Genomic DNA, 27,682 nt, shown 5'->3' on the forward strand with positions numbered 1-27,682 from the left:
GGAAGGGGAACATCACACACTGGGGCCTATCATGGGGAGGGGGGAGGGGGGAGGGATTGCATTGGGGAGTTATACCTGATATAAATGATGAATTGATGGGTGCTGACGAGTTGATGGGTGCAGCACACCAACATGGCACATGTATACATATGTAACAAACCTGCACGTTATGCACATGTACCCTAGAACTTAAAGTATAATTAAAAAAAAAAAAAAAAAAGAAATCAATATCATGTAAAGAAAGTTGTGGTGGAGTGTGTGGAGGGGATGGGGTCCATTAGACTTCCTAGAAGCATTTTTTGCCAATGCTTTAAACAACTATTTTATATCACTTCACACAGTACGAAGACCTGGAAATATGCTTTAGTTCTTATATTTATTTCTGTATTTATTCATTAATTCATGATGGTTATTCCCTTTGCATGCTTATAGAGACTATGTTATTGATCAGTAACATACCTATGTTGACCCTAAAGGGCCAGACTCTGTAAAATATTTGAAGAACTTTATTCTGAACCAAATGTAGGGACCACAACACCATGACACATTCTCAGGAGATCCTGAAAACATGTGTCCAAGGTGATTGGGTAATAGCTTGATTTTATACATTTTAGGGAGACAGGAGTTACAGGCAAACATCAATCAATACATGTAAGATATACATTGGTTTGGTCCAGAAAGGTGAGACCAAACTTGAAAACTTGAACCATTGGGTGAGAGATCATAGGTAGATTCAAACATTTTCTGATTGGTAATTGGTTTGTAGAGTTAAGTTATCATCTAAAGAGTAGAAGTCAGCAGAATGGAATGCTTGCGGTTAAGATAAGCGGGGTGGGGTGGGAGGGTGCGGGTTGTGGAAGCCAAAGTTCTTGATCTGCAGCAGGCTTTAGAGAGAATAGATGGTAAATGTCTCTTATCAGAACTTTAAAGTTACCAGACTCTCAGTTAAATCTCTCCTGGATCAGGAAAAGACCTGGAAAGGGAAGGGGATTCTCGGCAGAATGTAGATTTTCCCCACAAGAGACAGCTTTGCAGGATCATTTCAAAATATGGCAAAGAAATATATTTTGTGGAAAAAATAATTGTTTCTTTCAGGGCCTGCTGTCATGTGATGCTATACTAGAGTCCAGTTGGAACTTGGCATCTTATTGTTATAAATAATCTGTTGTGTTAGTCTTAACATCTCTTTTAATGTTAATGCTGGACATTGAGCCTGAATTCCAAAGGGAAGAGGGTATAATGAGGCATGTCCGACCCCGCTTCCTGTTATGGCCTGAACTAGTTTTTTAGGTTTCTTTGAAATCCACTTGGCCAAGAAGAGGGGTCCATTCAGTTGGATGGGGAGCTTATAATTTTATTTTTGGTTTACACTTCTCTTCTTATTAAAAAAAACGTGTGGTGAGAGGATGGAATTTGACATGTGGAAGCTCTATAGAAAGGAATAGTTGACTGAATACGGGGAAAGGGCTACCTCCTTTTCTGGACAACCTAGTAGAGAATTACGTTGGCTTGGAGGCAGTGGAGGCCCTGGATATGGTTTGGATTTGTGTCCCTGCCCAAATCTCAGGTCAAGTTGTAATCCCGTGTTGGAGGTGGGGCCTGGTGGGAGATGAATGGATCATGGGGTCAGATTTCCCCTTTGGTGCTGTTCTTGTCATAGAGTTCTCACAAGATCTGGTTGTTTAAAATTGTGTGGCACCTCCTCCCTCACTCTCTTCCTCCTGCTCCAGCCACGATAAGACACGCCCGCTTCCCCTTTGCCTTCCAGTGTGATTGTAAGTTTCCTGAAGCCTCCCCAGCCATGCTTTCCATACAGCCTGCAGAACCATGAACCAATTAAAATTGTTTTTAAAAAATAAATTACCCAGCTTCAGATTTTTTTTTTTTATAGCAGTGTGGGAATGGGCTAATACATCCTATTACTGGATGTGTCTGGTGGAACTGGGTGGGCATCTTGCAAGGATATGGAAGGGGATTCCTTAATTATTAAAGCACGGAACTAAGTCATTGACCATGTTCCTTCCTCCTATAAAGAGGAAGTAGCCTCTAATTATGGTATTTTCTATGAATGAGTGTAGCTAATTCCTAAAGCTTCAGTTTTCTGTAACTCTAGACTGTTTATTCATGAATCATGTAAGAGGCTTTGGTTTTTTTTTTAATCTTTAAATTTTTTAAAGGGAAAGTACAGAAAAATTTAAACATTTGCAAAAGCCAACAGACTAGTATAATAAACACCTACGTTTCTATCACCCAGCTTCAAAAATTAACCAACTCATGGACAATTTGTTTTGTGTGTATCTCCACCCATGTTCCTTCTCATCGTTACCTTGAAGCAGATAACATATCATTTTGCCTGTAAATATTTCAGCATGCATTTCTACAAGACAGAGGTCTTTTTCAAACATAATAATATAATCATCACATCACAAAATATACTTTAATATAACCAAATAGTTCAGTCATTTTTCATATATCTCCAATTATCCTTTTTTCTAATAAGTTAGTTGAAATCAGGATCCAGAAAAGAGGTGAGCAGGGGCATACCCTGCCATTGGTTGCTCTGCATATTCTCTCTCTTTTTACTCAAGAGCTATTGATGTCCCTCAAAGCACTGTTCTTTGCTGGCTTTCCTGTGCAGAAGGAGCACATCTGCTTCTTTCCATTGGCTTAGGCAGGGACTTGCCATTATATCAAGGAGAATGCTAGAGTCACAGCCTTTAGTCCATTCTTTTTTTTTTTTTTTTTTTTTTTTTTTTTTTGAGTTGGAGTTTCTCTCTATTACCCAGGCTGGAGTGCAGTGGCACAATCTCAGCTCACTGCAACCTCTGCCTCTGGGGTACAAGCAATTCTCCTGATTCAGCCTCCCAAGTAGCTGGAATTACAGGCACGCACCACCACGCCCGGCTAATTTTTGTATTTTTAACAGAGATGGGCTTTTGCCATGTTGACCAGGCTGGTCTTGAACTCCTGACCTCAGATGATCTGCCCGCCTCAGCCTCCCAAAGTGTTGGGATTACAGGCGTGAGCCACCGCACCCAGCCTCACCTTTAGTCCATTCTAAGTGAAGATGCTAGTTCTCCTACATAGAACATGGAGAGTGACTTTCAACTCAGGATGAGGCACTGAAGAAAATGGCAAGAGATAAGGTGAGGTGAGATGAGAGAGAAAGTATGATGAAGATGCTGAGGTACTTGAGAGATCAACAAAATCATCCCGTGTGTCTTCCATTCTTAATTTGGTTGTATCTCATAATATCTTCCAAACCCTATAAAAATGATCAGCCCAATCCAACTGGATTTGTAGAAGCATATCCACAGTCCCTAGGGACTTGAAGTCACTATGCAGAATCAGTGAATCATACAATGTTAAAATTGGAAGGACGGTTTGAGATGAACTTCTGTTAGTCCCCACCATTTTGCAGATGAAGGTGCCAAAAGAATGCCACAAGACTAGAAAGCATCATGGATACTTTATTTCTGAATTAGAATAATACATTTTAAAAGACATAGGCTAATCATCCTATCCCCTATACCAGGATCAACTCTGGGCACTGCCATTCAAAAGGGAATTCCTAAATTTACTTAAATTTACAGTGTAACCATCAGCAAACATAGACAGTCCTGAAGAGTAGTTTGATTTCTTCCAGTAAGAAGCCCCATATGCAGTATATCTGTGACAATCATATTCATGCTTGGAATTAGGTATTTGAATCAGGGTTTCCAATTGTCCTGATTTTCCTGAGACTGTTGTTTTTAGCACTGAAAATAACGTGTCCCAGGAACTTCTCAGTGCTGGACAAACAGGATGGTTTGTCACCCTACATTTGACTCAGTTCTGATGACAATGCATTAAAATCTCAGTTGACCAAAATATTTTCTATACCTTGCTTACCAAAAAAAGGCAAATCATAGGAAAATATATTAACATCAGAGCTAGCCTGGCACAGTGGTATGACCTGTAGTCCCAGCTACTTGGGAGGCTGAGATGGGAGGATTGCTTGAGCCCTGGGGTTCTGATGATATATATATATAAACTTAAGAATATATATATATATTATATATATAATATATAATAAGAGCTATTTATGACAAACCCACAGCCAATATCATACTGAATGGGCAAAAACTGGAAGCATTCCCTTTGAAATCTGGCACAAGACAGGGATGCCCTCTCTCACCACTCCTATTCAACATAGTGTTGGAAGTTCTGGCTAGGACAATCAGGCAAGAGAAAGAAATCAAGGGTATTCAGTTAGGAAAAGAGGAAGTCAAATTGTCCCTGTTTGCAGATGACATGATTATATATTAGAAAACCCCATTGTCTCAGCCCAAAATCTCCTTAAGCTGATAAGCAACTTCAGCAAAGTCTCAGAATACAAAATTAATGTGCAAAAATCACAAGCATTCTTATACACCAATAACAGACAAACAGAGAGCCAAATCATGAATGAACTCCCATTCACAATTGCTTCAAAGAGAATAAAATACCTAGAAATCCAACTTACAAGGGATGTGAAGGACCTCTTCAAGGAGAACTACAAACCACTGCTCAGTGAAATAAAAGAGGACACAAACAAATGGAAGAACATACCATGCTCATGGATAGGAATAATCAATATCATGAAAATGGCCATACTGCCCAGGGTAATTTATAGATTCAGTGCCATCCCCATTAAGCTACCAATGACTTTCTTCACAGAATTGGAAAAAAACTACTTTAAAGTTCATATGGCACCAAAAAAGAGCCTGCATTGCCAAGACAATCCTAAGCCAAAAGAACAAAGCTGGAGGCATCACGCTACCTGACTTCAAACTATACTACAAGGCTACAGTAACCAAAACAGCATGGTACTGGTACCAAAACAGAGATATAGACCAATGGAACGGAACAGAGCCCTCAGAAATAATACCACACATCTACAGTCGTCTGATCTTTGACAAACCTGACAAAAACAATGGGGAAAGGATTCCCTATTTAGTAAATGGTGCTGGGAAAATTGGCTAGCCATAAGTGGAAAGCTGAAACTGGATCCTTTCCTTACTCCTTATACGAAAATTAATTCAAGATGGATTAGAGACTTAAATGTTAGACCTAAAACCATAAAAACCCTAGAAGAAAACCTAGGAAATACCATTCAGGACATAGGCATGGGCAAGGACTTCATGTCTAAAACACCAAAAGCAGTGGCAACAAAAGCCAAATTTGACAAATGGGATCTAATTAAACTAAAGAGCTTCTGCACAGCAAAAGAAACTACCATCAGAGTGAACAGGCAACCTACAGAATGGGAGAAAATTTTTGCAATCTCTACTCATCTGACAAAGGGCTAATATCCAGAACCTACAAAGAACTCAAACAAATTTACAAGAAAAAAACAAACAACCCCATCAAAAAGTGGGCAAAGGATATGAACAGACACTTCTCAAAAGAAGACATTTATGCAGCCAACAGACACATGAAAAAATGCTCATCATCACTCGCCATCAGAGAAATGCAAATCAAAACCGCTGTGAGATACCATCTCACACCAGTTAGAATGGCAATCATTAAAGTCAGGAAACAACAGGTGCTGGAGAGGATGTGGAGAAATAGGAACACTTTTACACTGTTGGTGGGACTGTAAACTAGTTCAACCATTGTGGAAAACAGTGTAGCGATTCCTCAAGGATATAGAACTAGAAATACCATTTGACCCAGCCATCCCATTACTGGGTATATACCCAAAGGATTATAAATCATGCTGCTATAAAGACACATACACACATATGTTTATTGTGGCACTATTCACAATAGCAAAGACTTGGAACCAACCCATATGTCCCTCAGTGACAGACTGGATTAAGAAAATGTGAGATATATACACCATGGAATACTATGCAGCCATAAAAAAGGATGAGTTCGTGTCCTCTGCAAGGACATGGATGCAGCTGGAAACCATCATTCTCAGCAAACTATTGCAAGAACAGAAAACCAAACACCACATGCTCTCACTCGTAGGTGGGAATTGAACAACGAGATCACTTGGACACAGGAAGAGGAACATCACACACCAGGGCCTATTGTGGGGAGTGGGGAGGGGGGATGGATAGCATTAGGAGATATACCTAATGTAAATGACGAGTTAATGGGTACAGCACACCAGCATGGCACATGTATACATATGTAACAAACCTGCACGTTGTGCACATGTACCCTAGAACTTAAAGTATAATAATAATAAAAAAAAAAGAGACTCAAAAGGATACATGACCTGTCCTGAGATGTGGCACACAGAAACAGCAGGCCAGAGCTTGAATCCAGGGCTCCCAGCTCACCCTGCTGTCTCTCTTCTGGGGCCTAGCCTTAGACTCCTGGTGGCCTCCCCTGCAATCTTGAAATAAATGTCTCGTTCTCGTCAAAAAAAAAAAAAAAATTGTTGATACTTGCTTTATGACCCAGACAATGGTCTATTTTGTTAAACATTCCATGAGCATTTGAAAAGAATATCTTCCGCGTTACTAGATGTTGCGTTCTTCCAAGTCAGGTCTATGTTCTTACTAATTTTTGACTGCTTGTTCTGTCAGTTACTGAGAGAGGAATACTAGAATCTCAAACTTTGTGGATTTATCTGTTTTTCTTTTAGTTCTACCCATTTTTGCTTAGTGTCTTTGGGGCAATGTTATTGCATGCTTAGACATTTAGGATTTTTATGTGTTCCTGATAAATTGGCCCTTTTATATTTATGAATAATTTATCTCTGCCAATCCTCCTTGTCATAAATACTACTTTGAAAAATATTAACATAGTCACATTGGTTTCTTATGACTAGTGATAGCATGGTGTATGTTTTACTACCCTTTTCTTTCAATCTAACTCTGTCCTCATACACAAAAGTGTATCTTTTGTAAGCAGTGTATTTACTCTGTCCCTATTTGCCTTTTTAAATATTTATTTATTTATTTATTATACTTTAAGTTTTGGGATACATGTGCAGAACGAGCAGGTTTTTTCCATAGGTATACATGTGCCATGATGGTTTGCTGCACCCATCAACCCGTCATCTACACTAGGTATTTGTCCTAATTCTCTCCCTCTCCTCGCCCCCCACCACCACCTGCTGATAGGTCCCACTGTGTGATGTTCCCCTCCCTGTGTCCATGTGCTGTCACTGTTCAACTCCCATTTATGAGTGAGAACATGTCGTGTTTGGTTTTCTGTTCCTGTGTTAATTTGCTGAGAGTGATGGTTTCCAGCTTCATCTATGTCCTTGCAAGGACCATGAACTCATTCTTTTTCATGGCTGCATAGTGTTCTATGGTGTATATGTACCACGTTTTCTTTATCCAGTCTATCATTGATGGGCATTTCGGTTGGTTCCAAATCTTTACTATTGTAAACAGTGCTGCAGTAAACATATGTGTGCATGTGTCTTTATAGTAGAATGATTTGTAATCCTTTGGGTGTATACCCAGTAATGGGATTGCTAGGTCAAATGATATTTCTGATTCTAGATTCTTGAGGAGTTGCCACACTGTCTTCTACAATGGTTGAACAAATTTACACTCCTACCAACAGTGTAAAAGCATTCCTATTTCTCCACATCCTCTCCAGCATCTGTTGTTTCCTGACTTTTTAATGATTGCCATTCTAACTGGTGTGAGATGGTATCTCATTGTGGTTTTGATTTGCATTTCTCTAATGACCAGTGATGATTAGTATTTTTTCATATGTTTGTTGGCCACATAAATGTCTTCTTTTGAGAAGTGTCTGTTCATATCCTTCATCTACTTTTTGATGTAGTTGTTTTTTTCTTGTAAATTTGTTTAAGTTCCTTGTAGATTCTGGATATTAGCCCTTTGTCAGATGGATAGATTGCAAAAATTTTCTCCCATTCTGTGGGTTGCCTGTTCACTCTGATGGTAGTTTCTTTTGCTGTGTTGAAGCTGTTTAGTTTAATTAGATCCCATTTGTCAATTTTGGCTTTTGTTGCAATTGCTTTTGGTATTTTCGTCATGAAGTCTTTACCATGCCTATGTCCTGAATGGTATTTCCTAGGTTTTCTTCTAGGGTTTTTATGGTTTTAGGTCTTATGTTTAAACCTGTAATCCACCTTGGGTTATTTTTTTGTATAAGGCATAAGGAAGGGGTCCAGTTTCAGTTTTCTGCATATGGCTAGCTAGTTTTCTCTACACCATTTATTAAATAGAGAATCCTTTCTCCCCATTGCTTTGTTTTTGTCAGGTTTGTCAAAGATCAGATGGTTGTAGATGTGTAGTGTTATTTCTGAGGCCTCTGTTCTGTTCCATTGGTCTATGTATCTATTTTAGTACTAGTATCATGCTGTTTTGGTTACTGTAGCCTTGTAATATAGTTTGAAGTCAGGTAGCATGATGCCTTCAACTTTGTTTTGGCTAGGATTGTCTTAGCTATATGGGCTCTTTTTTGGTTCCATATGAAATTTAAAGTAATTTTTTCTAATTCTGTGAAGAAAGTCAATGGTAGCTTGATGGGAATAGCATTGAATCTATAAATTACTTTGGGCAGTATGGCCATTTTCATGATATCGAGTCTTCCTATCCATGAGCATGGAATGTTTTTCCATTTGTTTGTGTCCTCTCTTATTTCCTTGAGCCATGGTTTGTAGTTCTCCTTGAAGAGGTCCTTCACATCCCTTTTAAATTGTATTTCTAGGTGCTTTATTCTCTTTGTAGCAATTGTGAATGGGAGTTCACTCGTGATTTGGCTCTCTATTATTGGTGAATAGAAATGCTTATGATTTTTGCACACTGATTTTGTATCCTGAGACTTTGCTGAAGTTGCTTATCAGCTTAAGGAGCTTTTGGGCAGAGATGATAGAGTTTTCTAAATATACAATCATGTCATCTGCAAACAGAGACAATTTGATGTCCTCTCTTCCTATTTGAATACACTGTATTTCTTTCTCTTGCCTCATTGCCCTGGCCAGAACTTCCAATACTATGTTGAATAGGAGTGGTGAGAGAGGGCGTCCTTGTCTTGTGCCGGTTTTCAAAGGAAATGCTTCCAGCTTTGCCCATTTGGTATGATATTGGCTGTGGGTTTATCATAAATAGCTCCTATTATTTTGAGATATGTTCCATCAATACCTAGTTTATTGAGTGTTTTTAGCATGAAGGGTATTGAATTTTACTGAAGGCCTTTTCTGCATCTATGGAGATAATCATGTGGTTTTTGTCTTTGGTTCTGTTTATGTGATGGATTACATTTATTGATATGTATATGTTGAACGCATCCCAGAGATGAAGCCGACTTGATCGTGGTGGATAAGCTTTTTGATGTGCTGCTGGATTTCATTTGCCAGTGTTTTATTGATGATTTTTACATTGATGTTCATCAGGGATATTGGCCTGAAATTTTCTTTTTTTGTTATGTCTCCGCCAGATTTTGGTATCAGGATGATGCTGGCCTCATAAAATGAGCTAGGGAAGAGTCCCTCTTTTTCTATTGTTTGGAATAGTTTCAGAAGGAATGGTACTAGCTCCTCTTTGTACCTCTGGTAGAATTTGGCTGTGAATCTATCTGGTCTTGGGCTTTTTTGGTTGGTAGTCTATTGATTACTGCCTCAATTTCAGAGTTTGTTATTGGTCTATTCAGGGATTCGACTTCTTCCTGTTTTAGTCTTGGGAGGGTGTTTGTGTGCAGGAATTTATCCATTTCTTCTAGATTTTCTAGTTTATTTGCATAGAGTTGTTTATAGTATTCTCTGATGGTAGTTTGTATTTCTGTGGGATCAGTGGTGATATCCCCTTTTATCACTTTTTATTGTGTCTACTTGATTCTTCTCTCTTTTCTTCTTTATTAGTCTGGCTAGCAGTCTATCTATTTTGTTAATCTTTTCACAAAACCAACTTCTGGGTTCATTGATTTTTTGAAGGTTCTTCAGGTCTCTACCTCCTTCATTTCTGCTCTGATCTTAGTTATTACTTGTTTTCTGCTAACTTTTGAATTTGTTTGCTCTTGCTTCTCTAGTTCTTTTAATTGTGATGTTAGGGTGTTGATTTTATATCTTTCCTGATTTCTTGTGTGGGCATTTAATGCTACAAATTTACTTCTAAATACTGCGTTAGCTGTGTCCCAGAGATTCTGGTACATTGTGTCTTTGTTCTCATTGGTTTCAAAGAACATCTTTACTTCTGCTTTTATTTCTTTATGTACCCAGTAGTCATTCAGGAGCAGGTTGTTCAAATTCCATGTAGTTGTGCAGTTTTGAGTGAATTTCTTAATCCTGAGTTCTAATTTGATTGCACTGTGGTGTGAGAGACTATTTGTTATGATTTCCATTTTTTACATTTGCTGAGGAGTGTTTTACTTCCAATTATGTGGTCAATTTTAGAATAAGTGCTATGTGGTGCTGAGAAGAATGTATATTCTGTTGATTTGGGGTGGAGAGTTCTGTAGATGTCTGTTAGGTCTGCTTGGTCCAGAGCTGAGTTCAAGTCTGAATATCTTTGTTAATTTTCTGTCTCCATCTAATATTGACAGTGGGGTGTTAAAGTCTCTCAGTATTATTGTTTGGGAGTCTAAGTCTCTTTGTAAGCCTCTAAGGACTTGCTTTATGAATCTGGGTGCACCTGTATTGGGTGCATATATATTTAGGATAGTTAGCTCTTCTTGTTGCATTGATCCCTTTACCATTATTCAATGCCCTTCTTTGTCTTTTTTGATCTTAGTTGGTTTAAAGTCTGTTTTATCAGAGACTAGGATTGCAACCACTGCCTTTTTTTTCTTTCCATTTGCGTGGTAAATATCACTCCATCCCTTTATTTTGAGCCTATGTGTGTCTTTGCACATGAGATGGGTGTCCTGAATACAGCACACCAATGGATCTTGACTTTTTATCCAATTTGCCAGTCTGTGTCTTTTAATTGGGGCATTTAGCCCATTTATGTTTAAGGTTAATATTGTTATGTGTGAATTTGATCCTGTCATTCTGATGTTAGCTGGTTATTTTGCACATTAGTTGATACAGTTTCTTCGTAGTGTTGATGGTCTTTACATTTTGGTATGTTTTTGCGGTGGCTATTTGCATTTTAAATGGAGTGTTATAGGCCATTTCCAATTAATGTGATTATTAATCTGCCCATCTCTGACTTGTTCCCTTATTTCTCCTTTCCTGCCTTCTTTTGAATTATTCAAATATTTTCAGTATTCTGTTTATCTCCTTTATTGAGTTTTTAGCAATTATTTCCTAATGTCACAGTATGTGTTTTTAAATTAGCACAATCTACCTGGGATTAATTTCATACCACTTTATACAATATAAATAGTATAGTTTAATTTCACCCAATACTAGTTTTAATAGTACATTGTTTTTTGGGGGTTTTTGTTTTTGTTTTTGTTTTGAGCCCAGTCTATCTGTTGGGCTCAAGCAATCCTCCCACAACAGCCTACTGAGGAACTGAGACTATGGGTACATGCCACCATGCCTGGCTAATTTTTTAAATTTTAGTGGAGATAGTGTCTTGCTATATTGCTCAGGCTGGCCTTGAACTCCTGAGCCCAGGCGAGCCTCCTGCCTTGGCCTCCTAAGTTGCTGGGATTATAGGTGTGAGCTACCACACCTGGCTAATAGTAAGTAAAAGTAATTTTACTTACTCCATTCCATTCTTCATGCTATTGTTGTGACGTCATTCATTTTATAATAATACTTTGTTACTTTTACTTTGATTAGTCAGTAGTCTTCAGAGAAATAAAAAAGTAGTTGATAATAGTATGTATACACTATGTATTCACATATTTAACGTTTACATAACTCTTCATTCCTTCTTGCAGATTCAAGTTACTATGTTGGGCCAGGTGCGGTGGCTCATGCCTGTAATCCCTGCACTTTGGGAGGCTGAGGTGGGTGGATTGCCTGAGGTCAGGAGATTGAGACCAGCCTAAACAACATGGTGAAACCTGTCTCTACTAAAAATAGAAAAATTAGCTGGGTGTCATGGTGCATGCCTGTAATCCTAGCTACTCAGGAGGCTGAGGCAAGAGAATCACTTGCACCCGGGAGGTGGAGTTTGCAATGAGCCAAGATGGTGCCACTACACTCCAGCCTGGGTGACAAAGTGAGACTCCATCTCAAACAACAAAAAAAAGAAAATCAAGTTATCATGTTGGATTATTTCCCTTCGGATTCATTCATTTGCCTGCCTATTCCCAGAATAAGCAACCACCACTTTATGTAAAGGTCTCCTCTAGTATTTGCTCTCTACGGAAGGTCTTAAGTCTCTCTGGAATTTGTTCGTTTATATTTCTTTGTCTTCAGAGTTCTCCCATGTTTAAGGAAAAATATGAGCTTTTAACTTCACCAGTGTTTTGTTTGTTTTTGGTAGGAGTGAAAGTCTTCCTAAACATCAGCTGAATCTATATTTCTTCAAGTGTATGTCTAATGACAATAAATTCTCTCACCTCTAGTTGCCTGGAAATGTCCTTATTTCACTTTCATTTTTAAAATGAGTTTTCAGCAAGATAACCTGGGTCAGTATGGGGCTGTGAGAATCGATTAACCCAGTGATGCTTCACTGAGATTAGCTACTTATGTTTTCTTGCAGGTTTTGCTTAGACCTTCTGCCTCATTCACATGTACACACTTTTGTAGGGTAGAGCCCACCTTTCACCCAATATTAGAGAGTTATTGAAGGTTTACTATAGGCCAACTACTTATCATGTACTATATCTCTTTTTATCTCTGTGACAAGCACATAAGACATAATAGAAGTGGAGAAAAGAAAGAAAGAATAATAGCTAGTTCTTATACAGTATTACCAAGTGTCAGGCATTGTTCTGAGCATTTTGCATGTTTGTACATATATGTGTACACACACACACATACACACACATTTAATCCTCACATCAACCTCATAGATAGATACTATTTTATTATTTCTGCTTTACAAATGAAGAGTCCGAGAAACTACAGGGGTTAAGTAACTACCACTCAACCCCCCAAAAGCACACACAATATATAAATAGAATTCAGAATTCAAATCTAGTCAAGTTGGTTCCAGAATCTGTGCTTTTAACCATCTCACTACTGGTAATATGATTCTCATTTTACAGAGAAGAGCACCGAATTTTAGCAGAGTTAGGTGAACTCTGCTAGTAAGTCACTGCTAGTAAGTGGCAACACTAGGGTTTGAACCAGGCTCCAAAGCCTTTGCTCTTTTCTCTGTACCATCCTTCTTCCCAAAGGAGATAAGAAAAATGTTTTCACTTTTAGAATTCTACTTTCGAAGGATTCTGTAAGAATTTCCTGAGGACTTGAGAGGGGACCAAACAGCTTCCTTTTGGTCTTAGTGATAATGATGTCTTCTCAAGCATATGGTGTCTTGACCTATTTATAGCCAGGCACTGCGACAGGGTTGCTTTTCCCACTGACATGTATTAATTCCAAACACCTCTCTCTTTACTCCCTCTCAGATTGCTCTCGAGCCTCATAGCTGAGCATGTTACTGTACTGATAGCTCTATGAATGTTTGCTTTGGGAGTGGAAGGATGGCAGAGCTCAACCTCGAGGTCCTCTGCCTACACTGGGGATATGTGATGCTCACCTGACACGTGCATATTCCTTTGGGCTTGAACACATGTGTTACTTTGGTGTTTCATGCATTTGCCAGCCAGAAAGGCAGTCCTTGAGTGGGTCTGATAGACAAAGTATCTATTTTGTTAAGATTCCCAGGCTCAGACTGGGAGAGGGAGTTGGTTGTGCTGTGCAGGCTGTTTACACGGTGAGCCTGGAGTACTGTGGAGGCTCCAGGGTGTTTTCTGCTGTGGGAGCCACATGGAGCATATGGGTCTAATCTCTGACACTGACCACCCTTCTTTGCAGTGTGGAGGCTGCCAGCATTGGATTCGTTGTTGTTATCGACAGACGAAGAGACAAGTGGAGCTCTGTAAAGGCGTCCTTGACACGAATAGCCGTAAATATTTATTTTTGTGCTTTTATTATAAAAGTCATTTAAATTGTCTGTTCAACTATTTCATATCAAAGTCCTAGGGAAAAGGCAATTATTTTATGTCAAATTTTGGGAAGGTCTTTGTAACAGGTGCTGTTATGTCATATCCCTATCTCCTCTGCCATCTGCAGGTCACCTGCACACAATTCTGAGCATGTCAAAGACTTCCTAAGTCTCTCTACCTACTGACTTCTCTGGTCACTGAAGAGGGGCAGGTGGGGAGTACTGGAAAGTTAATGCCGCAGGGGTAACCTGCGACCATTGAGTTAAAGGATTTGGTAGATAAACACCCCAGCTTCCAGACCCGTAGTGGGGCAATTCTGAGGTGTGTTCCACATAGTATCCCAGAGAGTCTCAGCCCCCTTTTCCTATGGTAGTAACCACCTCATTGAGACATTGCCACTCTATTCATTGTTGTCTTCCTTAGCATTCCCTCATTCGAGCTTCCTGGAATCACTTCCCCGACAAAATACCTGCCCCAATCCTTGTCCGAGGATTTGCTTTGGAGGCAATTCAATTTAAGACAGTCTTTATTTCAGTATTATTATTATTATTATTAAGACAGTGTCTCACTGTGTCAACCAAACTGGAGTACAGTGGCGTGATCTCAGCTGACTGCAACCTCTGCCTCCTGGGTTCAAGCGATTCTCCTGCCTCAGCCTCCCAAGTAGCTGGGATTACAGGCATGCACCACCACGCTTGGCTAGTTTTTGTATTTTTAGTAGAGACGGGGTTTCACCATGTTGCCCAGGCTGGTCTCGAACTCCTGACCTCAAGTGATCTGCCCACCTCGGCCTCCCAAAGTGTTGGGATTACAGGCTTGAGCCACTGCACCTAGCCAAATTATTTGTTCATATATTAGAAAGACAATGGCAAAAACAGACCCAGTGATATTTAAGTAGCGTGGTGGGAGGTGTGCTTGCATTTGGATTAAATTATATCACCTTGGATTGGCCTCCTTTTGCTTATAGTCTGCTTTTGAACCCTATTTGTTGTCTTTCAGCAAGTAGATGTGTCCTTCCTCTCTAGGGACCTCAGACGTGAACTCTGCCACAAGCAGAGACACCTTAGGGCCAGCTAAGTCAACATTTTTACCTGAGCATAGCCCCTCTGGGGCAGTTGGGACTGGCTAAAGAAGATGGATGTGGTAGTGTGGTAAAGCAGGACAGGAGAGGGACATTTGAAACCTCACTTAAACCTGCTTGCAGAAGGAGTCACACACGCAAACATGCACACACACGGAGTCCCTGTCAGATTGCTCTAGAGCCCCATCCAAATTCACAAGTTATGCCTCAGCCAATACTTTCCATCTTGGGACAACAAAGCGCGAGGTTCTTCTGTTAGGAGCTTGCATTTAAAGATGGGGAAGGGAGTCCTCCCATCACTGCATGGATTGTTTTCTCCCTTTAGTTTAGTTTTGGATATAGGATTTATCTTTGGGATAACTGCAGCCATGATTGATGCCCATGACTATTCCAGTCTGGCCTCTAGAGAGTTCTGGCTTTCCAGGGTCCATGCATAATACATGAGTAATCTAATATTTGAGCCTAATTTGTTCCAGAATTACGTTGATCATTTTATATGTAAAACAGGCTATAGTACAGGGATCCCCAAATCTGGCTACCTGCCAGAATCTCTTCACGTGCTTGTTGAAAATACTGATACCTAGATTTCATCCCAGTCCTAGTGAATCAAAATAGTCTGGAGTAAAGACCTGATTTAGATTAAAAAAAAAAAAAAAAAAAAAAAAAAAAGCCCCATAGAAGGTTGCTTTGGGGGAACCACTGGAAGAATGGAAAGCCATGGCAGTTCCCATGGAGACCTGGATTCCTAAGTTTGCCCCTAAGCAATTACATGAACCTGGGCTATCTCATTGCTCAGAACCTTGCCTTAAGATGAGGGCAATACTTTCTGAAAGCAACTTAGCAATAATATACATCAAGAATACTTAAAATACTAACTCTTTGATTCAGTAATTATTCTACGATTCTAGCCTCAGAAAATATTCCAAGTATGGATAAAGATGTTCATTTCAGTATTATTTACAATAATAAAATTATCAAAAAGCCTAAATGATTAACAATAAGGGATTGGTTAAATAAATTGTACACCCATAAAAAATAATATTTCCAAAGAATTTATTAATAACAGGAATAAAAGCCTGTGGTATAACATTAAGTGAAAAGGCCAGTTACAAAATATTTTAATAATATGAGCCATGATAAAGATATTTAAACAAAGAAAGCATCCTATAAGTAAACAGATGGAAATATTAAGTATGGCTGTGAAAACCCATGGGTGAGTTTTCACTTTCTAATGTATACTTTTATTAATTTTCCAATTTTTCTATAAATAATATGAATCATTTTTACAATCAGAAAACATTTTTGCTTGCTCGTTTGGTTAGCTTTGGTTTTTCAGGAGGGGTTAGGCTTATCTGACCTCTAAGGTCTCTTTCAGCCCTGAAATCTGGTGAGATTTACGTCATGGCATTCATTTTAACTTTTCCTTCAGTGGTCTTGATCTTGGGTAAGGGGAGACCAACGTAGACCCTGGTAATGGATATGACATTTTCTCTCTCCTCCTGACACTTTTCCTGATGCTTGCAGGTGGCATTTCCAGGAAACTTACAGCTTATATTCATCCTTCGTCCATCTCGCTTTATCCAGAGGACGTTTACTGACATTGGCATTAAATACTATCGAAATGAATTGAAAAAGAAAGTGCCGGTAAGCTTGATCTTTCATCTTGTCTCATTTGGTTAGGGCATCTGGTGAAGATGGTATTTGGGCAGGGTTTCTGAGCAAGGTAAGATTCAACAGGTAGAGAGGGAGAAAAGGGTTTTCTGGGCTGAGGGAACCATACGTGTGAAGGCATAAAGGCAGGAAGTACACACTGGACGGAGGCCCATGGGAAGCTTCATTTTTGTTGGAACAGGTAAACAGTAATCTTTTGGAGGAAAGAGTAAGAAATATGGACTAGATCTTCAGCGTGAGGATGCAGGGTTCGGATTTTATTCAGTAGACAGTGGGGATCCGGGGAAGGTTTTCTTTTTTCTTTTTTTCTTTTTTTTTTGTTTTTGTTTTTGTTTTTTTGAGACAGAGTTTCTCTCTTGTCACCCAGGCTGGAGTACAATGACGCAATCTCAGCTCACCATAACCTCCGCCTCCTGGATTCAAGTGATTCTCCTGCCTCAGCCTCTCTAGTAGCTGGGATGACAGGCATGCGCTACCACGCTTGGCTAATTTTTGTATTTTTAGTAGAGACGGGGTTTTACCATGTTGGTCAGGCTGGTCTTGAACTCCTGACCTCGGGTGATCCACCCACCTCGGCCTCCCAAAGTGTTGGGATTACAGGCATGAGCCACCACACCAGGCGCCACGGAAGGTTTTCTAGCTGGGGAGTGAGTGACATGGTAAAATTCGTCTGAAGGTGGTGTCTAAAATGATAGAAAGGGACTTGTGAAGAAGCTGAATTGTACAGGTGAAACAAAACCCAGATCTGAAATATAGGGGTGACATAAATACAGGAAACTAAAGTAAAAAGTCAACATTGTGATTCTCAGAAGAAAAAACAAAACTAGAAGATTCAAAATTTTACCTATAACTTTGGCAAACATATATGAGAAAACAAGCACTCTTATATTTTGCTGGTAGGAATGGAGTTGGTAATGAGCAATGTGAAGGACTAATTATCAGTATTTATAGAAAATTCAAATGTACACCCTCTTTCACCCACCTGTAAAGTTATTCTATAGATATTTTCACACATCTGGACAAAGCTGCTTAGACAGCAATGTTCATTATTAAGCTGTTTATAAAGGTAAAAGATTGAGAATAACTTAATGCTTGACAATAGGGGACTGGTTAAATAAATAATTATCTACCCAATCAGTGAAATACTTTGTAGCCAATAAAAGTGGTAAGTTACGGTACAACCACAATGGAAACAGCTGATAGTTTCTTTTTTCTTCTGCTTTTTTTTTTTTTTTTTTTGAGATGGAGTCTTGCTCTGTTGCCCAGGCTGGAGTGCTGTGGCGCAATTTCAGCTCACTGCAACCTCCACCTCCTGCGTTCAAGTCATTCTCCTGACTTGAACTCCTGACTTGAGGTAGCTGGGATTACAGGTGCCCACCACCACGCCCAGCTAATTTTTGTATTTTCAGTAGAGATGTGGTTTTACCATGTTGGCCAGGCCGGTCTTGAACTTCTGACCTCAAGTAATCCACCCGCTTCAGCCTCCCAAAGTGCTAGGATTACAGGCGTGAGCCTCTGTGCCCGACTGATAGTTTCTTTAAAAGTAAACATACACCTAACCTATGACCCAACCAGGAGAAATGAAAACACAAATTCACAAAAAGACATACACAGGAATGTCCATCAGCTGGTCAACGGAAAAGTATATATAAATTGTGGCACATTTATATAATGTAATACTATTAAGCAATAAAAAGGAGTGAAGTACTGATACGTTCAACAACATGGATACATTTCAAACATATTCTCTTGAGAGAAAGAAGATAGACACTAAGCAGTATGATTATGATTCCTTTTAGAAAAGGTTCAAGAATAGGCAAAACTATGTTGTGATAGAAAATCAAAACAGTGGCTGCTGTTAGGGATAAGGGTGGTGGAGACTAGTTGGAAAGAGACAAAAGGAACTTTCTAGGAAGTGTTCCATATCTTTTTTTTTGAGATGGAGTTTCGCTCTGTTGTCCAGGCTGGAGTGCAATGGCGTGATCTTGGCTCACTGCAACCTCTGCCTCCCGAGTTCAAGTGATTCTCTTGCCTCAGCCTCCTGGGTAGCTGGGATTACAGGTGCCTGCCATTACGCCCGGATAATTTTTGTATTTTTTTTTAGTGGAGACGGGGTTTCACTATGTTGACCAGCCTGGTCTCGAACTCCTGACCTCAGGTGATCCAACCACCTTGGCCTCCCAAAGTGCTGGGATTACAAGTGTGAGCCACTGCACCCAGCCCTTTCTTCGTCTTTTATGCTACTTAAGTGATACATGTCCTTCTCGGAGTATTGCCTGGAAGCCCACAGTGCTCATCTGTCCCCTATTGGTGATGTGAATTTTGATCCCCTAGTCAAAGTGTTGTCCACTTTCCCAAATATTAAATAGATTCTTTCCCTCGCAACTACTAATCTTTGCAGAGACACTTTAAGATCATGCAAATATCTACTCCTCTAAAAAGTCCAATCTCTCTTTAATATCCATTGAAGATTCTTGCCTGAAACAACCTTTATTTATTGGTTACAAAATAATGGTTTTTCAACTCCAGCACTCTCATCATTTACTAATCAGAAGTTGGTATTTTACTGTAAGCTACAGCTTTCCCTTCTCCCCTATTTGTATGTTATAGTTTTGGATTCTTAGTTTTTCAGTGGTTTGTAATTCATTGCTGCTCTCAATTATTGTGGTGCTCCAGCTGTCCCAGATTTGGCCCGTGGGAACCCCTTCAAGCTGACTCTTATGTCCTTGTGACATGTCCCTATCATGTTTTTTTTGGCACTTCCTTACTTTCTGGCCTAATGTGATCATCTAGGCCCCTCTCAGGCATGCTCTGATCCAGCTTTGTTACCGGCCATTTCTCTCAAGAGCCCTGGTTCCTTTTGGTGTTGAAAAGTATTAGAGTCCAAGATCTGGATGCAAGATGTGCTATTACTACTTGGTATCTTTGTTTATAGGCTCTTTCAGCAGACAGCAGCTGTAAATATATGCATGTATATGCACATATACATGTACATATTTGTAATTACAAATATTCTAGAAATCACAAGTTCATACTGATACCTTAAATTTCAGTCCATGTAAGATGTGTATTTAAGTCAAGGGGAGAACAGTATATCCAGTAGATTCCCATTCAGATAAAATAAGAGGGCCATATATATGATTGTGCATAGATCATCTTGAGAAGGATATACAAGATATACAAGAAGCTGGTTAAACTGGTTGCCTTCTGGATCTCCACCTAGATGGCTGGGGGTAAGTGGGAAGGGGGAGGATTTTTCTATTTAGATAGACTTTTTCTGTTCAAATGTATTACTATCTATAAATATTATCTATTCAAAATTAACAAAAAATAGCTTTAATTAAAATTACTCTGAAAGAGGGCCGGACACTATGGCTCACGCCTATAATCCCAACATTTTGGGCGGCTGAGGTGGGTGGATCATCTGAGGTCAGGAGTCCAAGACCAGCCTGGCCAACATGGCAAAACCCTGTCTCTACTAAAACTACAAAAATTAGTCGGGCGTGGTGGCACGCACCTGTAGTCCCAGCTACTTGGCGGGGCTGAGGCAGGAGAATCGCTTGAACCCAGGAGGCAGAGGTTGCAGTGAGCCAAAATCGCACCACTGCACTCCAACCTGGGCGACAGAGCAAGAGCCTGTCTCAATAAATAAATAAATAAATAAATAAATAAATAAAATTACTCTGAAAGTGAAGACTTGCCATCTTAGACAAGGAATTTTTCTCATTTTTCTCTCTCCTTTCCCACTCTTATTTTCCTTGTTTGGGTTCTGTCTTATATTAATAATCAGATTTCTGAAAATCCTTTCTTTTCTACTTTGGGGATTAGCCAAACTCAAAATGAATTTCCCATTCTATTTTAAATACTCATTTTTTAAATACTTGAGTGTTTAAGGAAAATGTAAGGCCTGAGTTCTTTGCTCAGTTTTCCTAACTTGAGTAAATGTTGATGTTTGGAAAGAGATGGAGACCAACAAGAAGCCAATGACTTTTCATCATCCTCATGAGTCCCTTCGTGCCTCCCCTTCAGAAGTGAAGAGTCATCAATTCTTCTTGCCACTCAAAAACGTTTGGAATTGGAACTGAGCATTTGACCAAACGTCATGCATATTTCCCTGACTGCACATGAAACACATGTGTTTTATACGTATTATACATATGATCTAGGCATGCTCATATGTACACAGATACATTTGTGACTTATGCCCTCCTTTTCACATGGTGCATCTATACCTAGGAGGGACTGAACATCTACTTTATCTCGATACTCTGACTTTAGCTACCTCTATTTGTGGTAGTGTAGCTTGATTCCCTACCTGTCCTGCTTTTGATTTTAAACTTAAAATCAACTTTTGAAAATGCTCTCCGTCACCCAAACCCTGGGTACATTGAGTAGGGCATTCTTTAATGCAAGTTCACCCCGTAAGTTACCATTTCACCTGACGCACAAGGTCACACTCCCTGGTAGTGCTGATGCTCCAGATACGGCAGAGTCTGAAGTCACCAAGCTTGATGAAATCTAATTTCGAAATACGTGTTGCCTTCTCAATGACAGTTCAAACTGTCAGTTTGTCTTCTTTATTTTTAAAACATGGTTGTGATATTAGCACTTTACTTTGTAGCTTCCTAGCCTCTCTTATATTATAACGGCTTCCTGGTCATTTCTAGATAGATAATTATATTTTCACGTGTTGCGGGGAAAGGAGTTTATTTTGCCTGACTGGTATAGGAATCAGGTGGGCCAAGGATGTAATTTTAGTCAAGTGACATCCTCCCTCTACCTTTATCTATGGAGGCGAAGTACTTTGATGTAGTAAATGGTTTTGGTTTTTGTTTCGTTTTGTTTGAGACAGTGTCTTGCTCTGTCACCCAGGCTAGAGTGCAGTGGCACCATCAGGACTCACTGCAGCCTCAACCTCCTGGGCTCAAGTCATCCTCCCACCTTGGCCTCCCAGTAGATGGTTTCTGAGTCCCTTCCCTATTCTGGAACAGCTGTACTCATAGCAGCCCCACAAAACTGTTAATGTGAAGACACCAAGGCAGTCTTGTAAAACTCCTGAAGAGGCTATGATCGTGGAAACTGGTTGCTTAAAATGGAGTTTGTGTCAGAATACAGGAAATGATTCTTGTGCAGTTAAAAAACCATGTATTTCTTTGAAATAACGGTTTTAAGCATCTATAGATAAAAACACAAATGTATACAGTAAAGGAAAAGAAACACGACATTTTTAGCTTTTAACAATTGTTCCAAGAATATGCATGTATGGTAAAGTTGGTGGGGCCACATGAAGAGACAGGTTTGGAAGGAAGAAGTTTATTATATTCACATGTCCCAGAGGTCGGGGTCACCTCACGCCACATGGGCCACTGGGGAAGCACCAAGCTTTGGTCAGGAGGCCGAAGAAGGAGGCAGAGGAAAGTCTAGGCCAGAGTGTTTACTGGAGTTTCTGCAGGCAAAGCAAGGCAGGATTTAGTATGGACTAGTTAGAATAACTCCTGCAGTCTTTGGGTATAAGGGTTGTCCCTTTGTTACTTGGTACCTGGCCCTGGGATGACTTCGGGCAAGGTGAACATTGGCCTGGTGTGTGAGAGTTTGATAAGGCGGTGGTTGGGGATTTGGATTTGAGACTGTTTGTTTTGCATATGAAAGGCCTGCTCCCAGCTAACCCCTTTGCAGTCTCTAAGAAGTGGTTAGCCCTGGGGTGGGGGTGGCTGGGCAGTCTCTTCCTAATCATGGAGGCCACAAATGCCGGAGCCTCAAGAGTACAGAAAATAAGAAAATGTGGCTCATGTAATTGACCTGTGATGACAGGATGCCAGATAGACGAAAACAGAATCCAAGAAAACAGAAAAAATGTTTTAAGGTCAGTTTTACATGCTCAGTGTGTCCTGTGGGTTTGATGATTAGAATTATTCTTTTTTTCTTCACTATTTAGAATATATAAAAACTTTCTAAAAATTTCTATCCTGTAAAGATTAAAAGAAGAAAAAAATATGTTGGGAAACTGCCTCTCATTTATTTTTGAAATTTTTAAATTTACATCAGGTAAAATTCACTCTCTTTGGTATACAGTTCTATGAAGTTTGACAAATGCACGGTGTTACTCAGTCACCACAATCAAGATACAGAACGGTCCCATCACCACGCAAAACTTCCTCACTGTGCCGCTTTGTAGCCAGCCCCTCTCCCCATCCCTAATCCCTGGCAGCCACTGATTGGCTCTCCATCCTTATAGTTTTCCTTTTTGCAAAGAGTGATACAAATGCAATTCCAGCCATGTGCTGCATAACAACATTTTGGTCAACAATGGACCACATATACAACGGTGGTCCCATAAAATTATAAAACTGTATTTTTACTGTACTTTTTAATATATATATATATATATTTTTTGAGACGGATTTTTGCTGTGTCACCCAGGCTGGAGTCCAGTGGCCTCATCTCAGCTCACTGCAAGCTCCGCCTCCGGGTTCACGCCATTCTCCTGCCTTAGCCTCCCGAGTAGCTGGGACTACAGGCACCCGCCACCACGCCCGGCTAATTTCTTTTTGTATTTTTAGTAGAAACGGGGTTTTACTGTGTTAGCCAGGATGGTCTCGATCTCCTGACCTAGTGATCCGCCCACCTCGGCCTCCCTTTTTTTTTTTTTTTTTTTTTTGAGACAGGGTCTTGCTCTGTCACCTGGGCAGGAGTGCAGTGGTGTGATCATGACTCACTGTAACCTCAAACTCTGGGGCTCAAGCTATCCTCCCACCTCAGCCTCTTGAGTAGCTGGGACTACAGGTGCGTACCACCATGCCCAGCTGATTTTTTTTTTTAATTTTTTTATTTTTTGTAGAGGCAGGGGTTTCCCTGTATTGCCCATGCTGGCCTTAAACTCCTGGGCTCAAACGATCCTCCTGTATCAGCTTCCCAAAGTGTTGGGATTACACACATGAGCCACCACCCCTGGTGGCCCCTTTTCTATGTTTAGATATGTTTAGATGCAGAAATACTTTCCATTGTGTTATACTTGCCTACAGTATTCAGTGCAGTAACATGCTGTACAGGCAGTTAGCCCAGGCATGTAGCAGGCTGTACCATCTGGGTTTGTGGAAGTGCACTTTACGACTAAGCAGTAACGAAATTACCTAATGGCGATTTTCTCAGAATTGATCTCTGTCATTAAGTGACACATGACTGTGTGTACTGAGTAGCCTTGGAGTCTAACTTCTTTCACGTAGCATAAAACAGCTGGGGTTCATCCATGTTGCTTGGTATGTCTATAGTTCGTTCCTTTCATTGCTGAATATTATCTCACATTGTAGAGGTGCCAGTTTATCCATTCACCATTCACCAGGAAAAAAACATTTGAGTTGTTTCTAGTTTTTAGTGATTAAGAATAAAGCTGCAGCCAAACGCGGTGGCTCACACCTGTAATCCCAAAACTTTGGGAGGCTGAGGTGGGTGGATCACTTGAGTCAGGAATTTGAGACCAGCCTGGCCAAATTGGTGAAACCCCATCTCTACTAAAAATACAAAAATTAGCTGATCATGGTGAGGGGTGGCTGTAGTCGCGGCTGCTTTGGAGGCTGAGGCAGGAGAATTGCTGAGGTGGAGGTTGCAGTGAGCCGAGATCATGCCACTGCACTCCAGCCTGGGTGACAGAGCAAGATGCCATCTCAAAAAAAAAAAAAAAAAAGATAAAGCTGCTATAAACATTCACATACATGTTTTTGCTGGGCCACAGAGTAGGTTTATGTTTAACTTTAAAAGAAACTGCCAAACCATTTTTGCGAAGTGGCTCTATCATTTTGCATTCCCACCAGCAATGTATGTGGATTCCAGCTACTTCATACTCTTACCACCTTTTCAAAAACGAGGGTATTTTTTCTAATTAGTCATTTAGTAGGCATGTTGTGGTATCTCACTGTGGTTTTAATTTGCTATTTCCTAATGATTCATGATATTGAGTCTCTTTTCATGTATTTGTTTTCCATCTGTGTATGTTCTTTGGTGATGCTTCTGTTCAAATCTTTTGCTCTTTTTTAATTGGGTTTTTGTTTTCTCATTGTTGGGTTTTGAGAGTTCTTTATATGTTCTGGATATAAGTCACTGTCAGATATATGGCTTGCAAATATTTTCTCTGAGTTTTTAGGTTGGATTTTCGTTCTCTAAACAGTGTCTTTTGCAGAGCAAATGTTTAATTTGGATGAAGTCCAATTTATCAGCTTTTCTTTTATGGGTTATGCTTTTGGTGTGATATCACAGAACTCTTTGCCTAACCCAAAGATTTCTCCGAAAATTTCTCTGAGAAAACACTTTCTCTACTCAGACAACACTTCTGACACCTAATGTGTGGGTCTTTTTTTTTTTCCCCACATCAAGCAGTTCTCCAACTGCCTGGACACCAGTCAGGTGTTCTACAATTCAATTCAGACACTGAAGTTATCATCAGATCCCACAAGTTAAGGGCTCATTCCCTCAAGACTGTCCCCACTTCAGATGCTAATGCTAATTTTAAGTCTGGGCGTCCTATACTTCTGACCTACCAGCTATGGATTGGGGGGATTCTGACAGCCTCGTCCTGGGGTTCTATAATTTGCTAGAATGACTCACAAAACTTAGGGAAACACTTTACTTATGTTTACTGGTTTATTATAAAGGATACAACTCAGGAACAGCCAGATGAATGAGATGCATATGGCAAGGTGTGTGGGGTACACAGAGCTTCCCAGCTCTCTCCAGCATACCACCCTTCCAATACCTTGGTGTATTCACCAGCCTGGGAGCTCCTCAAATCTCCTTGTTCTAGAGTTTTTATAGAGCTTAATCCTCTCCTTCCTAGAGGTCAGTGAGTGGGGCTGAAAATTCCAAACTATAATCACTTGTTTTTTTCTGGAAACCAGCTCTGTCCAGCGGCTATCTAGTGTTCCCAGCCTGAGTCACCTCATTAGTGTAAACTCAGGTGTGACCAAACGGGCTCCTTATAAATAACAAAAGATACTCCTATCACTTAAGAAATTATAAGGATTTTAGGAACTCTGTACCAGGAACCAGGGATAAAGTCTAAATAAATTTCTTATTATACCACAGTTTTCTTCTACATTTTCTTCCAAGTTTAATGTTTCATGTTTACATCTATGATCCATTTTGAGTTAATTTTCGTATTAAGATGTGAGATATGTCAGCCTAAATAACAGACAGGGAGAGGCTGTCTAAAAGAAAACAATATTTATTCAGGAATAGGGCACTGAAATGGGAATATGTGTGTCATAGTAAACTATGTGCTTATTCAGGAAGGTAGAGTAAGACAAAGGTTTTTAAAGGGAACTTGAGGAGCATTACATAATTGTTTTGAGATCATTATTTCTGGCTACAAAGATCAATAACAAGAGTGTTGCCAATCGGAAATTGGACAGGCAGTTAAGTGTTACAATGGCCTGTGTGCAAGGCTGTGGTTTTTGAAGTCTTTTGTGATAGTTTTGTTACCAGGCATACAAGTGTGAGAACCCTTTCTTTGCAGTCTTCCCTGGCCTATTTGTTAGGTTTATTATTTATTTTTTTTTAGACTCTTGTCATCCAGATTGGAGCGCAATGTGCAATCTTGGCTCACTGCAACCTCCGCCTCCTGGGTTCAAGCGATTCTCCTGCTTCAGCCTCCCGAGTAGATGTGATTACAGGCATGGGCCACCACGCCCTGCTAATTTTTGTATTTTTAGTAGAGACAGGGTTTCACCATGTTGGTCAGGCTGGTCTGGAACTCCTGACCTCGTGATCTGCCCTCCTCAGCCTCCCAAAATGCTGGGATTACAGACGTGGATCAGGCTGGTCTGGAACTCCTGACCTCGTGATCTGCCCGCCTCAGCCTCCCAAAATGCTGGATTACAGGCGTGAGCTACTGCGCCCGGCCTATTTATTTATTTTTTTAATACTAGTGTCTCTGTTTTGATTCTGACTACTTTAATAGGTATGGATGAAGGTTCTTATTTTTACATATGAATGTCTGGTTGTTTCAGCACCATTTGTCTAAATAGAAGTATTTCTCCATTGAATTACCTTTGCACCTTTGTAAAAAAATCAGATTAGTGTTTGCCGGAGTTCACGGAGGGATGTTGGGGGTGGGAGTTGACCGAAAGGTGTGGCACAAGGGAGGTCTTTGTGGCGATGGACAGTTTTGCATCTTGCTTGTCCTGGTGGGTAAAGGAAACACCATGTGGGAAAATGACAGAGCTACACACACATTATAAGCATATCAAATTCCTGGTCTTGGTATTGTACTGTAATTATGTAAGATGTAACCATTGAGGGTGAAAGGTGCCTAGGACCTCTCTGTACTGCCTTTCTAACTTCCTATTAATCTATAATTATCTTTGCAACTTCCTGTGAATCTATAGTTACTTCGCAGGATAAAAAGGTTTGTGGTTTGTTTTGTTTGTTTGTTTGTTTGTTTTTTGAGACAGAGTTTCACTCTCATTGCCTAGGCTGGAGTACAATGGTGTAATCTTGGCTCACTGCAACCTCCGCTTCCCGAATTCAAGCGATTCTTCTGCCTCAGCCTCCCAAGCAGCTGGCATTAAAGGCGCCCACCACCAGGCCCGGCTAATTTTTGTATTTTTAGTAGAGACGGGGTTTTGCCATGTTGGCCAGGCTAGTCTCAAACTCTTGACCACAGGTGATCTGCCCGCCTCCGCCTCTCAAAGTGCTGGGATTACAGGCGTTGAGTCACTGTGCCCAGCCTCTTCACAGGATAAAAAGTTAAAAAAAATCAGTTGATCCTATTTGTGTGGGTCTATCAGGACTTGCTATTTTTTTGCCATTCATCTATTTGTTCATCCTTTGCCATTACCACACTCTTCTTTACTGCAATTTTGTAAGTTTTGAAATTGACAAAACTTATGTGAATCATCGAACTTTCTTCCTTTTACAAAATTGTTTTACCTATTCTGTGTCTTTTGCATTTCTTTTCTTTTTTTTCTTTTT

The 27,682-nt window shown here is 40.1% G+C and overlaps 1 protein-coding gene across 1 annotated transcript in view; it reads left to right on the forward strand.

The window, feature by feature from the left end:
- MCF2L2 (MCF.2 cell line derived transforming sequence-like 2) overlaps positions 1-27,682 on the forward strand; it is a 255,369-nt gene that overhangs the window by 87,227 nt on the left and 140,460 nt on the right. The window contains exons 4-5 of the mRNA XM_023187621.1: positions 13,838-13,928; positions 16,574-16,693. Coding sequence (XP_023043389.1) covers positions 13,838-13,928; positions 16,574-16,693 — 211 coding nt within the window. The remainder of the gene's footprint in view (positions 1-13,837; positions 13,929-16,573; positions 16,694-27,682) is intronic.

Source organism: Piliocolobus tephrosceles, chromosome 2 (assembly GCF_002776525.5).
Source record: "Piliocolobus tephrosceles isolate RC106 chromosome 2, ASM277652v3, whole genome shotgun sequence".
Lineage (NCBI taxonomy): Eukaryota > Metazoa > Chordata > Mammalia > Primates > Cercopithecidae > Piliocolobus > Piliocolobus tephrosceles.